At 28.3% G+C, this 16,446-nt stretch overlaps 2 protein-coding genes across 6 annotated transcripts; both read right to left on the bottom strand.

Annotated features, from left to right (window-relative positions):
• Positions 1-304: 304 nt before the first annotated feature.
• Tcs1 (Threonyl-carbamoyl synthesis 1) lies at positions 305-1,628 on the bottom strand. Its single transcript, XM_085490023.1, has one exon. The coding sequence runs from the start codon at positions 1,125-1,127 to the stop codon at positions 387-389; it is 741 nt and encodes a 246-aa protein (XP_085346149.1). The 5' UTR covers positions 1,128-1,628; the 3' UTR covers positions 305-386.
• Positions 1,629-4,590: 2,962 nt separating this feature from the next.
• Positions 4,591-13,165, bottom strand: LOC114934077 (uncharacterized). 5 transcript variants are annotated; one of them, XM_029306702.2, is made up of 16 exons: positions 13,080-13,165; positions 12,736-12,824; positions 10,967-11,122; positions 10,591-10,862; positions 10,072-10,306; positions 9,610-9,951; positions 9,302-9,442; positions 7,770-7,925; positions 7,160-7,290; positions 6,764-6,944; positions 6,492-6,625; positions 6,105-6,276; positions 5,833-5,966; positions 5,446-5,617; positions 5,172-5,305; positions 4,591-4,957 (listed from the first exon to the last, which is right to left on the bottom strand). In XM_029306702.2, the coding sequence occupies exons 1-16, from the start codon at positions 13,106-13,108 to the stop codon at positions 4,697-4,699; spliced, it is 2,739 nt and encodes a 912-aa protein (XP_029162535.2). In that variant the 5' UTR covers positions 13,109-13,165; the 3' UTR covers positions 4,591-4,696. The 5 variants fall into 5 exon arrangements, with proteins under 5 accessions (XP_029162535.2, XP_029162534.2, XP_029162533.2 ...); XM_029306701.2 differs by having other exon boundaries at positions 12,736-12,924; positions 13,066-13,151; XM_029306700.2 differs by having other exon boundaries at positions 12,736-13,153.
• Positions 13,166-16,446: the final 3,281 nt, after the last annotated feature.

Below are 16,446 nucleotides of genomic sequence, written 5' to 3'. Positions count from 1 at the left end.
AGAATAAAAATTATGGGATTTAGATTTTTCAGTTAAAAAATTTCATAAAATATTAGAGAGTCGCATAACTTTCCGAAAAATTGTTAATCCTAATTTTTAAACAAACTAACTATTAAATTAGTTTATAGATGCAGAAAAAGTAACGAAATTAAGTTATAGTTGCCAAGTTACAAATACCGAGTTATTTCTCAACCCTGTTATTTACACATTCTATTATAAATATTATTTATATATTACATTATATTATAGATATTTATGATTGAAACTGAATCACAGATGGATTTACATCTAAAAAATCTTAATGTGCGCTAGATAAAATGACTTTATTTTTCTATTATAAACATTGTTGCGACTAAACATGTCTATCATCACAGATTCATAGAAAATCACGCGTCGTTCCCCATCGTATTCTTCAGTCCGAACTTCCTCAATGTGCCGATGATGATATGAGCCGCTATCCCATGTCGCACAATGGTATAATAACCTGGCCTGGAGAGATCCACGACGGTGGAGCCGACTCGACGGCGATCCTGCTGCTTCCTGGAGTCCGGTTGGCTGTGGAAGACGCCGTCGAGGTCAGCCCAGAGCTCGCAGAACTCGTCCGGGTGCAGGCTGCTCGGCTCACTGCTTATATTCGCGCTGGTGAGCGCGAGCGGACCCACGATCTGCGCGACGCTGCGTACGAACTTGTTGTCTGGGACGCGGATCCCGACGGTCTCGAGGCCGGGATTGAAGGTCCCCGGCAGGGCGGACGTGCGCCGCAGGCATATCGTGTAGGGCCCGGGCAGCAGCTGCTCCAGCATGCGAGGCGGCACGTCGTCCAGAACGCCCCAACTGCCTATTTCTTTGACGCTGCTCAGGCAGATGGCCAGGGGCTTCGCCCCATCCCGCCGTTTGATCTCGTACAAGCGCTGCACGGCCTGGGAATCGGCCATTAGGCCGGCCAGACCGTATATAGTGTCCGTAGGCACTGCTATGACCTTCCCCTGCTGCAGCAGCTGCGCTGCCCTCGCGACGCTGCGGTCGCCACCGCAGAACCAGTGCTTCTCCTGGTGTCCTAGCAGCTTCAACTCATTCTTCGCGTGGTTCATGTTTACTTTCGTGGGGCCCATCGAGCTGGGACTCATGATACACCGGATGCCTCCCTCCTGGGATGTTTGCTTCTGCAGAGAAATTTAATTAGTTATTTATTAAAGAATTATTGAAAAATTGTAGGAAGAGCTTGGGTGACATGAAGGAAGTGGAGTTATTTGGGAATTTGGGAAAAGGAGAGAACATTTATATTTTTTTCTCTTTGGTTAAAGAGCTAAATATTGATTGTTATTAGTGATGGGATTAAGTGACCTGCGAATAGATTTGTTTGATTTTTACTACTTCAAGCAAAGATTTTTATTACTTCAAAAAAATTCGAATAACTGCTTTAAATTCGATTTGGCACCTATATAAAATATTATTTCTTATGAATCTTAGAAAGAGTAAAATTTGATTATTGACTTTGTCTGAAATCTTCAAGCACATATTAAACTCAATCCAATCCCTAATTCTTACTACGCTCTTCAGATTAGAATGTTAAAAAAGATTACGGATCTGAAATCAATTCATAATAAATTAAAGGAATAAATCAATATATCTTTAATCTAAAGATAAGATCCGAGATCTTTTTTAACCTTTGTTTTAATTACTATTCCTTCAAAAATTGTGGAAAGGGAAAACATCCACACCAAAAAGCTGATCTTACCAAGATTTAATTTTATATGATTAGTACGAGGTTTTGAATCTATATAAAATCCTAAATAAAATTGAGTGTTGGTAAAATCAATTGATTCTCTCACACATAACTTATGACTTGTCGAACAAACCAAGTAATAGTTATATCGAGGCTAAATAATAGATGGTTACTGATTTACAGTCAGTCGAACATGAAAAATCTAACTAAAAAGCTGATCTTACTAAGATTTAATTTTATATAATTAGTAGGTTTTGAGTCTATATAAAATCTTAAAATTGAATCTTGATAAAATCAACTGATTTTCTCATATGTTGAAACTCATGACTTGTCGAACAAAACACGTAATAGTCATGTCGAGACTAAATAATAGATGGTTACTGATTTACAGTCAGTCGAACATGAAAAATCAGAACTTTGCAATTTATTTAACTAGTTGTAACTCAGTAACTATCCAATATTTAGCTTCAAAGTTATTACATCTATAATTTATATCTAAAAATATTAAAAATTATCATGAAATTATCTACAATAAACCATATTTCTAAAAATTACTTGGTACTCATAAAATTAACGTAGATAATAGATTTTTTACGAACGATTATACATACTTTCCTTCCTTCTTCCTTCGAGATTATTAACACTGGCAAGCTCAAAGCCTGTTTATATTGACCAAAACAGTGGTGTGGTAGCAGATTCCTATGCAGTCTTAGCCTCCCAAAGAGGAAATCAGAACAAAACGGGACAGAAACACATTCAGACTTGCTCACTGAACAATATACGTACGGCTCTTGATTCTTGATGCACACGCGACACGCGATGGGCGCGATGGCTGGACAGAATGCGCGCGAGACTGAGTCGCACATGCGCAACAGTAAAAACAATTAACTAGCAATATATGTGCGCAGAAAATTTGGTGGGCAGAAATAATATCATTTAACTATTTCAACTGATTGATATCCATTCAACTTATTTTGAAAAGTTAAAAGTGAAGTAAAAAAGATATATTAATAATTAATAATTATTCTCATAAAGCATAAAAACTTTAAAGAAAATTTCTTAAATATTGAAAAACTTTCAGAAAATTTTTACGAATGACCAATGACATTTTTTCGCCTGTATAGATATATTATATTTGCCTGTGTATAGATACTCCATTGAAACAATTATATTTACTTCTAAATATTTTTATATATTAATGTTGATTTCTATATACAGCATATATACAGCACAGAATTATCTGTGAATGTGCTATAAACATTGAATAAGTATCCTAATATTCCATGGGTCATTCAGAATATTCTATAGAAGTTCTATGAATATTTCATGGAATTTTGTCAATTCGGAATGTGTATATAATATTCCCGAAATATTCTAATAAATGTAGTACATTTGGAAAATGCGTGGAATGTTTTATAAATATTCTGATAAATGTGGAATATTTAGAATATTCGTAGAACATTCTGCAAATATTTGTAAAATATTTATAGTATGTGCTATAAACATTTTGAAAAATTTTCTAAAATTTACTATGAATATTTTGATAGTATTCTACAAACATTCCGATGAACATGAATATTCAGAATATAAATAGAATATATTTTTAGATATTAATGAAATATTGCTGGAACATTCTATACACATTTTAGAAAAATATAGAAAACCTTCTGATTGTTCTATAAATATTCTTCAAATATTTATAGAACATTCAGAAGGTTTTCTATATTTTTCTAAAATGTGTCTAGAATGTTCCAGCAATATTCCATTAATATCTAAAAAATATTCCATTTATATTCTGAATATTTATGTTCATCGGAATGTTAGTAGAATATTATCAAAATATTCATAGCAAGTTCTAAAAAATTTTTCCAAATATTCATAGCACATACTATAAATATTTTAAAAATATTTGCAGAATGTTCTATGAATATTCTAAATATTCTATATTTATCAGAATATTTATAAAACATTCCACGCATTTTCTAAATATACTACATTTGTTAGAATATTTCAGGAATATTATATACACATTCCGAATTGACAAAATTCCATGAAATATTCATAGAACTTCTATAGAATATTTTGAATGACCCATGGAATATTAGGATATTCATATAATGTTTATAGCACATTCATAGAAAATTCTTTGCTGTATGGGATATAAATTTATATAATTGTTCTTTATATTTTTATATATAATTGTTCTTTTGGAAATTCGAAAGAGATATTTTAATATAAACATATATGCACAGTACATCAATAATAAAATATTTCAATCACGGACCGAGCTAACAATAAGTATTTTAAAAGATTAACTCCTAAAGAAATCGGACTGCCTCACTTTTCGCTTACTAATCACACATTTGAGTTGACAACTTTTTCTTTCTTTGGAACATATGGTTCTAATAATTAATTATATTTGTAACATTGCGAAACATTTTAGACAATATAGACTACAGATTATAACACACGAATTTCCATAAAACATAGCCATAATATATATTATATACATATAAGCTAAAAAACCAATCAGATAGTCGTTTCACAATTAGATTTAATATGCTAAGGAAACGGAGCCACACCATTCCAACACATCTACAGATTCCGTGTACGTAAAAATTTCAACCGATTGAAATTCTTCTTATGCTTAGGTTTTTAGTAATTTTCCGTTTCCTACGCTTATTAAATCCAGAACTATTTGATTGGTTCTTATGTTATGTTTTATGTTTTAAGTTATGTTTCGTTCGCGATCGCAAATTTCTTGCCCGGAATAAAGTCAAGATAATTTATAAGGAGCTTGTTGATTGATTTGTGAATTTTATCGCACGTACTTGGCGCCTTTTTTTACTTTTTAATAAAATACATTTTTTAGATATATATATTTCATATTTTATTTATGTCGTCTTATGCAAATAAATAAATCTAACTGATGTTTGCACAACGATATACATAAAATTACACTAGATTTGTTTAATTACTTAAATACATAAAGCACAATATATGTAATAAGAACCAAAAAATGTTATATATTTTAAATATAGTAGTCGACTTATTATCACAATGTGTCCAAACTGTTATCGAATCACTATGTTTTTCATGGCCTGGAATTCTTGAAGTACACCGAATTTCATATCCTGTACAAGGTTTTAAATTTTCGAAGTGTCCTATTAACTGTGTTGTATTTTGAAATATTTCTTTTTTTGATTGTCCAATGGAATGAGTTTCTGGTCCCTATAAAAAATGTATTCTTTAAAGCTATATATAATGAAAAATATATCCTCTAAAATTACATATAACCACGTATATTTATATATCTTTTTTTTGTCTTTTTAAATGTTTGTAAATATTTATATTTTATATATTTGCATGATAAATTGTAAATTGTATTGAATTAAATTACTATTCTGATAGAAAGTTCATCAAAAATAAAAGCAATGTTATATACCTTAATTTCGAAAGAATAAGAAATTGCTGTCTCTTCATAATAACTGGTGTAATTCAATGTTGTAGGAAGAACTACAATAACTATACTTGTCGTGTTCACAAAAATAATCTCAGGTACGTTTGGTTTTTCTAGGCCTGGAAAATTAATAAATTATGCATTCGTATCTAATAATAATAGATATATAGTATATTTTTGATACACTAAACTATATAAACTACTGTGCTAATATATGCATTTCGCGTAAAAGATTATAATATAGCATCAAAATTAATACATTCTGTCCAAACTTTTATTGAATCACTATGCTTTTCATGGCCTAAAATTCTTGAAGTACAATAAATTTCATAGTCTGTACAAGGTTCTAAATTTTCGAAGTGTCCTATTAACTGTGTTGTATTTTGAAATATTTCTTTTTTTGATTGTCCAACGGAATGAGTTTCTGGTCCCTATAAAAAATGTATTCTTTAAAGCTATATGTAATGAAAAATATATCCTTTAAAATTATATATATTCACGTATATTTATATATCTCCTTTTTTGTCTTTTTAAATGTTTGTAAATATTTATATTTTATATATTTGCATGATAAATTGTAAATTTTATTGAATTAATTTACTATTCTGATAGAAAGTTAATTAAAAATAATAGCAATGTTATTTACCCTAATTTCAAAAGAATAAGAAATTGCTGTCTTCTCATAATAACTGGTGTAATTCAATGTTGTAGGAAGAACTACAATAACTATACTTGTCGTGTTCACAAAAATAATCTCAGGTACGTTTGGTTTTTCTAGGCCTAGAAAATTAATAAATTATACATTTGTATCTAATAATAATAAATATATAGAATATTTCTGATACACTAAATTATATAAACTACTGTGCTAATGTGCATCTTGCGTAAAAAATTATAATATAGCATCAAAATTAATACATTCTGTCCAAACTTTTATTGAATCACTATGCTTTTCATGGCCTAAAATTCTTGAAGTACAATAAATTTCATAGTCTGTACAAGGTTCTAAATTTTCGAAGTGTCCTATTAACTGTGTTGTATTTTGAAATATTTCTTTTTTTGATTGTCCAATGGAATGAGTTTCTGGTCCCTATAAAAAATGTATTCTTTAAAGCTATATGTAATGAAAAATATATCCTTTAAAATTATATATATTCACGTATATTTATATATCTCCTTTTTTGTCTTTTTAAATGTTTGTAAATATTTATATTTTATATATTTGCATGATAAATGGTAAATTTTATTGAATTAAATTACTATTCTGATAGAAAGTTAATTAAAAATAATAGCAATGTTATTTACCCTAATTTCAAAAGAATAAGAAATTGCTGTCTTCTCATAATAACCAGTGTAAATCAATGATGAAAAAAAAATTACAATAACTATACTTGTCGTGTTCACAAACAAAACCTCAGGTACGTTTGGTACTTCTAGGCCTGGAAAATTAATAAATTATACATTCGTATCTAATAATAATAGATATATAGAATATTTCTGATACACTAAACTATATAAACTATACTGTGCTAATGTGCATCGTAAAAGATTATAATATATAGCATCAAAATTAATACAATGTGTCCAAACTGTTATCGAATCACTATGTTTTTCATGGCCTGGGATTTTTGAAGTACACCGAATTTCATATCCTGTACAAGGTTTTAAATTTTCGAAGTGTCCTATTAACTGTGCTGTATTTTGAAATATTTCTTTTTTTGATTGTCCAATGAAATGAGTTTCTGGTTCATCTAGTTCCTATAAAAAATGTATTCTTTAAAGCTATATATAATGAAAAATATATCCTTTAAAATTATATATATCCACGTATATTTATATATCTCCTTTTTTGTCTTTTTAAATGTTTGTAAATATTTATATTTTATATATTTGCATGATAAATTGCAAATTTTATTGAATTAAATTACTATTCTGATAGAAAGTTAATTAAAAATAATAGCAATGTTATTTACTCTAATTTCGAAAGAATAAGAAATTGTTGTCTCCTCATAATAACTAGTGTAATTCCATGTTGTAGGAAGAAATACAATTATACTTGTCGTGTCCACAAAAATTACCTTAGGTACGTTTGGTTTTTCTAGGCCTGAAAAAATTAATAAATTATACATTCGTATCTAATAATAATAGATATATAGAATATTTCTGATACACTAAACTATATAAACTACTGTGCTAATGTGCATCTCGCGTACAAAATTATATAATATAGCATCAAAATTAATACATAACAGTTTATCTCTACTTTTATCTTAAGTAGAACAGAAGATCAAAATAATATCATTTTGACGTCATACTAATCAAATTTGAAATTCAAATTTGGTCAATATATGATGTCAAATTAACATTATTTTGACGTTTCTGTTCTACTTGGGATCTTTAATTAAATTACATTATTACATAAACTTTGTATACATTGATTTTTATCGAAGTATTAATCATATATGTATACATATAATGTTTAATAATGTTATATAAAAATGTCATAAAAATAATTTATATGTGCATGAGCATTTGCTTAAATGAGTTCACAAAGAATTTAATAGCATATTATAATTCACTTACGTCTACGACAAGATACGTCCCAATAACCTAACGGACATGTGCAACCATTATTGTTACAAAATGTAATATTTTCGCAATCAGCATTGATTTGCAAATCATGTTCGCAAGAAATCAAGCATTGCGGTCCAATTTTTCCTCGAGGACAATCTTCAGGTTCTATAAAAAGATAGAAGAATAAAAAGACAGATAATTTTTTTAACAGTTTTTTGGGTGCAAACTTCTAAAAACGACCCACGTCACGCCCGATTTCATGAATTTTTGTACAAATACTCTAAATGATGTCAAATAAATTTATCCTTAAACAGATTTTTACCGATTGACCATTTGAGATCATTTAGAGTATTTCTACAAAAATTCATGACAATCGGACGTAGGTCATTTTCGAAAGTTTATCCGGTTTTTTTTGTAAATACTCAAAAAATAATGTTAAAAATTCTACTTATACGTATAAAATATAAATCATATAATCCCATACGGCACAGAAATATTGCTGCAATGTTGCTGCAATATTTATTTGCAAAATTGCAACATTGCAGCAATGTTGCAAAATGTTGCTGCAACATTGCAGCAATATTGCAGCAACGGTAAAATGTCCGCTTGTAGCAATATTACAATACAATACTGCAGCAATATTACAATGCAATAGTGCAACAATATTGCAATATAATATATGTATATATATATGTATTATAATGCTTTGTATTGACGTAAGATCGCGTTGACTAAACTTGCTGCACTAGTTCAGAAGTTATCTTTTTCCTTCCAACAATGTCGAGCAAAAAAGACAACTTCTGAACTAATGCAGCGAGTTCAGTCAACGCGAACAGACCTATAAGTAGTATTTTTACATTCTAATTAAATCTGAGATATATATATCTCATAGATTGTTAGAATGTGCGTGTTTGTAAATATATATTACATGCAGTATAAAAGAGAATATTTCAGAATTTAATATTTATGTATATATATGAGTTACATAAAATAAAATATACGCAACATTTAAATATTCTTATTATATATTGCAATAAAAAAACCAAATTATATAAAAATTTTATATACGAAATATGTTAATATATAACACGTTATATTTTCATATATAATAATCTGCGTATATAATATACACATATATGTACACGTGCACAACATATGATATATAATAATTTTTTATAAACCTAATAAAAACTAAAAATTTACTTAAATTGCATTAAAGTATCTTAATCATGTAAGAACAAAAAATACATATTATTTTTACTATTTATAAAATTATAACAGTATATTTTCAATATTGCTGCAACATTATTACCACATTATTATAGCAATGTTCTATATTCATATTTCAGCAATGTTGCTGAAATATTGCATTGCAATATTTCAGATTGCAATATTGCTGCAATATTACATTGCAATATGCAAGATTGCAATATTGCTGCAATATTGCTGCAAGGTCCTGTGCCGTATGGGATATTATCCAAAATAATGTCAAATTTCACTTATAAAATATAGTTGAATGATATTCTTTAATAGTTTCATACTTATTGTTAGATTTGACCAAGAAGATAGATAAATTTGTTCATCGTAAAATAATTTTTGACATTCTATAGGCGAATCTTGTACGTTCTTTTTGATGTACGAAAAATCCATTTTTTGATGTAATACAACTGCTTTTAAAGTTCCTAAAAAGTATAATTAAATTACATGTAAAAAAATTAATGTGTTTAAAAATTTTTAGAATTATTTTGTCTACATGCACACACATTAAATTGACTTTATCGATATTTTGGCAATTATAGATATAACAATTTTGTAGATGTAACAAAATTAAAAATTTTTTAATATATACCATTTTGCGGACACTGACGAACATTCGCTATTGCCCATAATGGATTAGAAGTAAATGTACTGAGCTTAGGAATTAATTGCATTGACACATTAACATAATATGCCGTTGTAAGATTTTCCTTTATTTGAACAGATTGCCACATAGGCAAGCCATGTTTCGCAGTTAAACCTTTTATTGTTACATTTTTCAATATTATATCATTTGCAGAATCAAGTAATATTATATTTGCGTCGCATTCTGCGCAAAGGCCAATTAACATTTCTAGACATATTGTTTGATTATATATTGTAAAAATTGGACTCGTTAAAATTGCATCCTTAAGTGTCGTATGCAGAAAGTCATCTATAATATGTTTGTAAATAAAACTTTTGTTTAAAATTGTTCAGTTGTTGCTATATATATATATATATATATATTTAAAATAATTTTATTAATAGAATTATATTTAGAAGTTGTACTTACATATATGAAATCGTATCTTTCCTAGTGATGTACTTTGGGATTTAGCCGAAAAAAATATAGATCCAAAATATATACGATAGTAAAAAGTAGTAGAAAATAAAAAATTCATTGTTTCATTTTGTTTATTAATGTTTTCATATGTCATATCGACGTCATCAGTGTTATAAAAGAATATACTTTGAGTCATAGGATTCCTTATAATTGTAATCGTATGCCAATTAGAATTGTGATTGCTCTATATTAATTGTCAATTCATATTTTGTGTTTAGTTTTGCATCTATTTAGATTTTCTTAAAATAAAATTAGAATAAAAATCAAATGAGAAATATTTTTATCGGCTCTCAATTTTAAGAATAATATATGATATTAATGCGTGTAATTTCAAAATTAATAATAATTTTATTTTAAAAAAATGGTAATAATTTAATCAACCAATTCTGGCAAAAAAAAATTTTATTAAATTTTACAACGTTTTTATTATAAATAAATAAAATTTTATTTTAAATAAAAGTATATTACTCTATAGCCAGTTGCGTGCTTGCATTTAGGATATAAAGTTTGTAATAAGTCCTCGTTCTCGTAAGATTTTCCCTCGCAAGTTTCTATCTTGTAAATTATGTCACGACCAAATTCAGTTATTATAAGCCGATGGCAATAATGCATGGAATCTTCTCCTCTATTACAAAATAATATCTGCATAAATTTATATCTTAAAAACGAGAATACTATTGTAGAAGTATTTAAATCTATAGAATCATATTCATTTCTTTTAATTTCATATTCCTTAAAATCTGAAATTTAAATATATTATTTAAATATGAATATTATTATATGTGATAAATATCGTAATGTATTTTAAATATTGCAATTCTTTTTTAACTTGCGAAGCATCTACCTTCCCATCGTTCATCAAATACCGGACCCATAGGCGTTTCAAGAGAACTTGTGAAACTCCATTTCGGTTTACTCCATGACTTTAAGCACTCTTCATCTTTCCTATTCATTTTGCAATCTATTTCGTTATTAATGTATTTATTCGAATTGTAAATCTCTGAAATAATTGGATAATTAAATTGTCGTAAAATAATTGATTGATAATTTAATTGTACATATAATATTGTTGCTCACGACTCAATTTTGATATTAATCAAAGCAACGTCTCACGCATACTCACACTCGCAACAGAAAGTGATAATATATACATATATTCATATATTTAATTTTCTGCAATAAGCCTGATAAAAATAGTCAATAGAAAACATTGATTAACGAAAAAATAAGCAAATTTTAAAAGGTTGTAAAGTTATGAAAAATGATAATGCGAATTTTAAAAAAAGATTTTAAAGCTTAAAATCTCTACATTACAAAGGTCATAGCTTTTTTCATTTTCTCCCATTCTGATACTTTTTACATATAGAAGCGACAAACATTACGAAATAAAAAATTTCTACTTACTTTGTGGACGTGTCGCATGCAGAAGAAAATTTGAAAAATATATTCGCGTTAAAGCCTAAAGTATTCCTTGTAAAATCGCATTTTTAAATTTAAATTTTAAACTTTTTTATCAAGTTATTCTAAGTTGAAGAGAAAATGTCATTCTCACTTTTGATAGTTCATAATTCCGTAAAAAAACAGCAATTTTAAAAATGGATTCTTAAAGCTGAATCTTTGCTCTTTAGTATGATATATCTATGATCTTTCAAAGTAGATCTTTCGAAAGTATCTATGATCTTTCAAAAGTAGGGATTTCAAGCTTGAAAATCTTTTTTTAAAATTTAAGTTATCATTCTTCGAAACAAAATTACAACTATTTAAAATTTATTTATTTTTGGAACAATTTTTTTATTCTCTAATTATTTAGAAGAGTGTATGTCTGTAAAAATTGTTCTAGCTCAAGTATTTTTTAGAAAATTCTTTCATACATAAAACAATGTTTAAAAATAGATATACACATACAAAATCAAAATTTAAAAATATATTTTAATATATCAAGTTTAAAAATATATACGCAGACTGATTTTGACATTAATAATTGAAGCGTGCAACGTCTCACCAAAACTTTTACTTGCGACGAGAAATGACAACATATATTTTTAATAAAAGAAAATATGTAACCGATATAAGATAGAACAAGAAATATATCGATTGAATCAATCGTAAAGATGCTAGTTGTCTCACTGTTTTGTATTTTCTCGCGTGTTTCTCTGATCACGTGATGCACATACAGTCCAAGACAGTTAATAACACGTATATGTATATAGAAAAAACGAAAACAATATCTTTCGTCTCGAAAGACACATCACAATAGCTACATGACGTGTGTCAACTAAATACATGTCGATTATTATTTGTCCTTTATTAACGATCTTCCGCGAAGAGAAGGTTTAGGAGGTGAAATCCGAGAAAACGTAACAATATAATAAAGTGAAGACTTTATGAATAAATGTTCAATATAAAATTTAATAAGAATGTTCAATATAAAATTTAATAAGAGTTTTATTATATATCCCAGTAAGGAAGAATTGGTCGAATCGACGTCGATTTGACTACCATTTCTCGCTATGGGATATATTTTTATAATAATAAATGAAATCTTGTTAAAACTTCTATATTTTGCTTTATTGTGGAACTGTAAAAATGTTTATTTATATTTTTATAACTTACGTTTGCTGCTTTCTGTAATGGTATTGTAATTTAATGTGTTGATCCACACAAGGGCGCTGCCATCATCCTTCGAGACACATATTAATTTTCTATAATCAGTCGAATTTACCGGTCCACTCAATATGCTTATATTTCCAAAAACATACATAATTTGGTTCACAAACATGAGAAATATTATGTCCAGTATCACTGTTTTCATAATTAATAAATGTGAAATTCGTTTATAATTCCAATGATTATTAGAAATAAAACAAAATAATATAGTAAAATAAATATTCTAATTTGTTATTTATTTCTATCTTATTTTATCTAATTTGTTGTTTATTTTACGCTATTGTATTTGCCTTCCGCCAATAGATATCACAAGAAACATACAGTCCCACGTATTGAATATAAACTGAACAGAAGAACACGAACGAGTAGAATCTGTTCTTTGAAAGAGCGACAGTTGCGCCGTATCACAATGCGCAACTCTCTGTCGACATTTTTAAGGGGATGCCGGAGAAATGTTTTTACAGACCGAATGCGAATATTAATTATTTTGGGATATCTTTTTATTAATTATACAGATCAATAAATCCTTTTCCACGATTAAAGTACTTATAAAGACGGACCGCGCTGGCCATAATTCGAATCCATATATAAATCATATAAAAATGAAAAATTATACAGTTTTGTTATCGGCTTCTTTTGTGTCAGTTCGTAACAATAGTTATTTAATAAAAAAGTTCTGCAGTTTGTCCGTGCACATAAAATATACCTTGCGCAATATGAATAAAATGAAAAAATATTAATGAGCAATTAAAAATGAGATTACAAATTTAATAAAAAAGTTATATTAATAAATTAATAAAAGTTATTTTAATAAATTTTTCAATTTTTCAATTTTCTTATTTAGGTTTTGACCCTCTGTGCCATGTGGGTTGTGTATATATGTACGTGCGCGCGCGTACATGATTTTGAATTTCTAATCGCAAAAGAATCTGTACATATTGATTATGAGCTCAATTATTGAATTATCTAGTTGTTTTATAACAATTTATATATATATATATTTCTCTAAAGAAACCAACTTTTACTAAAGCATTTAATACTGAAATATTAATACTTATTCGTAAAACAATCGCATATTTTCTGCGAACACAAATACGAATAATAAGAATCTTTTATATCAAAACTAAAACTTTTAATTTACATTTTATCGAGTTGAAAATAATTTTAATGGATTGATGAGACTCTTGCAACTGTAATGACACCACATAAAGCATAAATCGGATAATTTTTAATAAAATTGTAATAAAAAATCTGATGACGTATCTAATTAAAAATTATCCGATTTATGCCGTGTTTGGTGTCATTTCAATCGCAAAAGTCTCATTAATACATTTAAATGATTTCCAACTCAAATAACAAAAAAATTTTAATTTTTATATAAAAATATATTTTTTGATAATTACAATAATTGATGACAAATGAACATAAAAATTATAATAATACTTATTTAATTCAAAAATATAATATACCTTTATAATTTATTATAAAATATAACAATAAAAAATTGTGGAGAAAAGAATTAATTTGAACTGAAATATATATATATATATATATATATATATATATATATATATATTATTATTAAAAATGTAGATTTTCCTTTTTCCGACACAATTTTTGTTTTTTCCAATACTTGCATGCATTAAAAAATGACAGCTGATTAGTTTCAGTAATTTTCTACGGAATGCCTTGTATATGTTACAAAACAATATTTTTTTTAATAAAAAAATCAAAATACACACTTTTTAACTTTTTTTAAATATTTTTTAATATTAAATTAATAAGTTATTGCTATATAATAAATTAGTATTAACTGACTACCGGCTTTTTTGACAATCGCAGTTCCGCACTGCGCTCTCTATAATAAATGAGCTAGTGAAATTAACGCGCGTGTAATTATTAATCGACCACCTTGTAAAAATTCAGCACGTGCGACGTATATTAATTTTTACGTGTGTAAACGTTGCTTTAAAAGAATGAAATTAACGTCAGAGGTATCGCGCCGTTATCAAGTAACTTATCCGGAATATTTTGTTAAATGAATTTTTTCACAAGATATTTCCAAAACTAAAGCCTTAATCAAAAATCTGACTTTCTTCTACAGAAACTCTTGATTTATTTATTTGTCCCTTTCTTCCTTCTCCTTCTTGCTTCTTCTTCCCTTTTTCCTCCTTTATTTTAGATTTTACCTTTTTACCAGGGTTGCTTGTATGTACGCGACTGTTTATATACAGGGTGTCCGGAAAGTAATGCGTCGCATTTTTTTAAAAAAGAATTTATTGATCGCATAGGTAAAACAACTTAAAATTGTTCGAAGTATGACCCTTCTGCGTCAATACATTTTTGCCAACGCGATTTCCATGCGTCATAAGATTTCTGGAACTCCTTGACTGGGATGCTGTTCAGGGAGGCCGTCGAAGTAGCTTGTACGTTGTCAACCGACTCGAGCTGTTGTCCTTTGAGCTCCCTTTTCAGCCGAGGAAATAAAAAAAGGCAATCGTCCCCGAAAACTTTCTTAAGCATTTCAAAAGTTTCCAGCGGCGTCTTGTCCAGCTTCACGCAAAACTTTATCGCATAGCGTTGCTCTATCGTTCTCTCCATCACAAGTTCGACGCGACCACTAAGCAGAGGTTCACAGAATAAGCCGTCCTAACCCTCCAAGCGCATGGAAACAATTGAGCGACCTACCGTTGGAAAGCTAAGGGTACCCCCCTTCCTCACCAACCGGGCCCATCGCTCAGCGATGTATAGTCGCGTCACAAAAAAATGCGACGCATTACTTTCCGGAAAAACCCTGTACTCTGTATATTTTTCCGTAATTTGTTTAATTTACATGAGCCGTTGTCATTATTTTAATGTATATCAAAAGAGTTGACCTACATATCAATAACATAACAAAGACTAAGAATGGTTTAAATATAACAATAAATCTGAAAGAAAATTCGACACCTATATAAATTTATATAATTGTTCTTTATATTTTTATATATAATTGTTCTTTTGGAAATTCGAAAGAGATATTTTAATATAAACATATATGCACAGTACATCAATAATAAAATATTTCAATCACGGACCGAGCTAACAATAAGTATTTTAAAAGATTAACTCCTAAAGAAATCGGACTGCCTCACTTTTCGCTTACTAATCACACATTTGAGTTGACAACTTTTTCTTTCTTTGGAACATATGGTTCTAATAATTAATTATATTTGTAACATTGCGAAACATTTTAGACAATATAGACTACAAGTTATAACACACGAATTTTCATAAAACATAGCCATAATATATATTATATACATATAAGCTAAAAAACCAATCAGATAGTCGTTTCACAATTAGATTTAATATGCTAAGGAAACGGAGCCACACCATTCCAACACATCTACAGATTCCGTGTACGTAAAAATTTCAACCGATTGAAATTCTTCTTATGCTTAGGCTTTTAGTAATTTTCCGTTTCTTTCGCTTATTAAATCCAAAACTATTTGATTGGTTCTTATGTTATGTTTTATGTTTTAAGTTATGTTTCGTTCGCGATCGCAAATTTCATGCCCGGAATAAAGTCAAGATAATTTATAAGGAGCTTGTTGATTGATTTGTGAATTTTATCGCACGTACTTGGCGCCTTTTTTTACTTTTTAATAAAATACA

Source organism: Nylanderia fulva, unplaced genomic scaffold (assembly GCF_048542155.1).
Source record: "Nylanderia fulva isolate GAGA-0341 unplaced genomic scaffold, ASM4854215v1 Scaffold94, whole genome shotgun sequence".
NCBI lineage: Eukaryota > Metazoa > Arthropoda > Insecta > Hymenoptera > Formicidae > Nylanderia > Nylanderia fulva.
The sequence above is the reverse complement of the archived record's forward strand: the minus strand, read 5'-3'. Positions and strand labels throughout refer to the sequence as shown.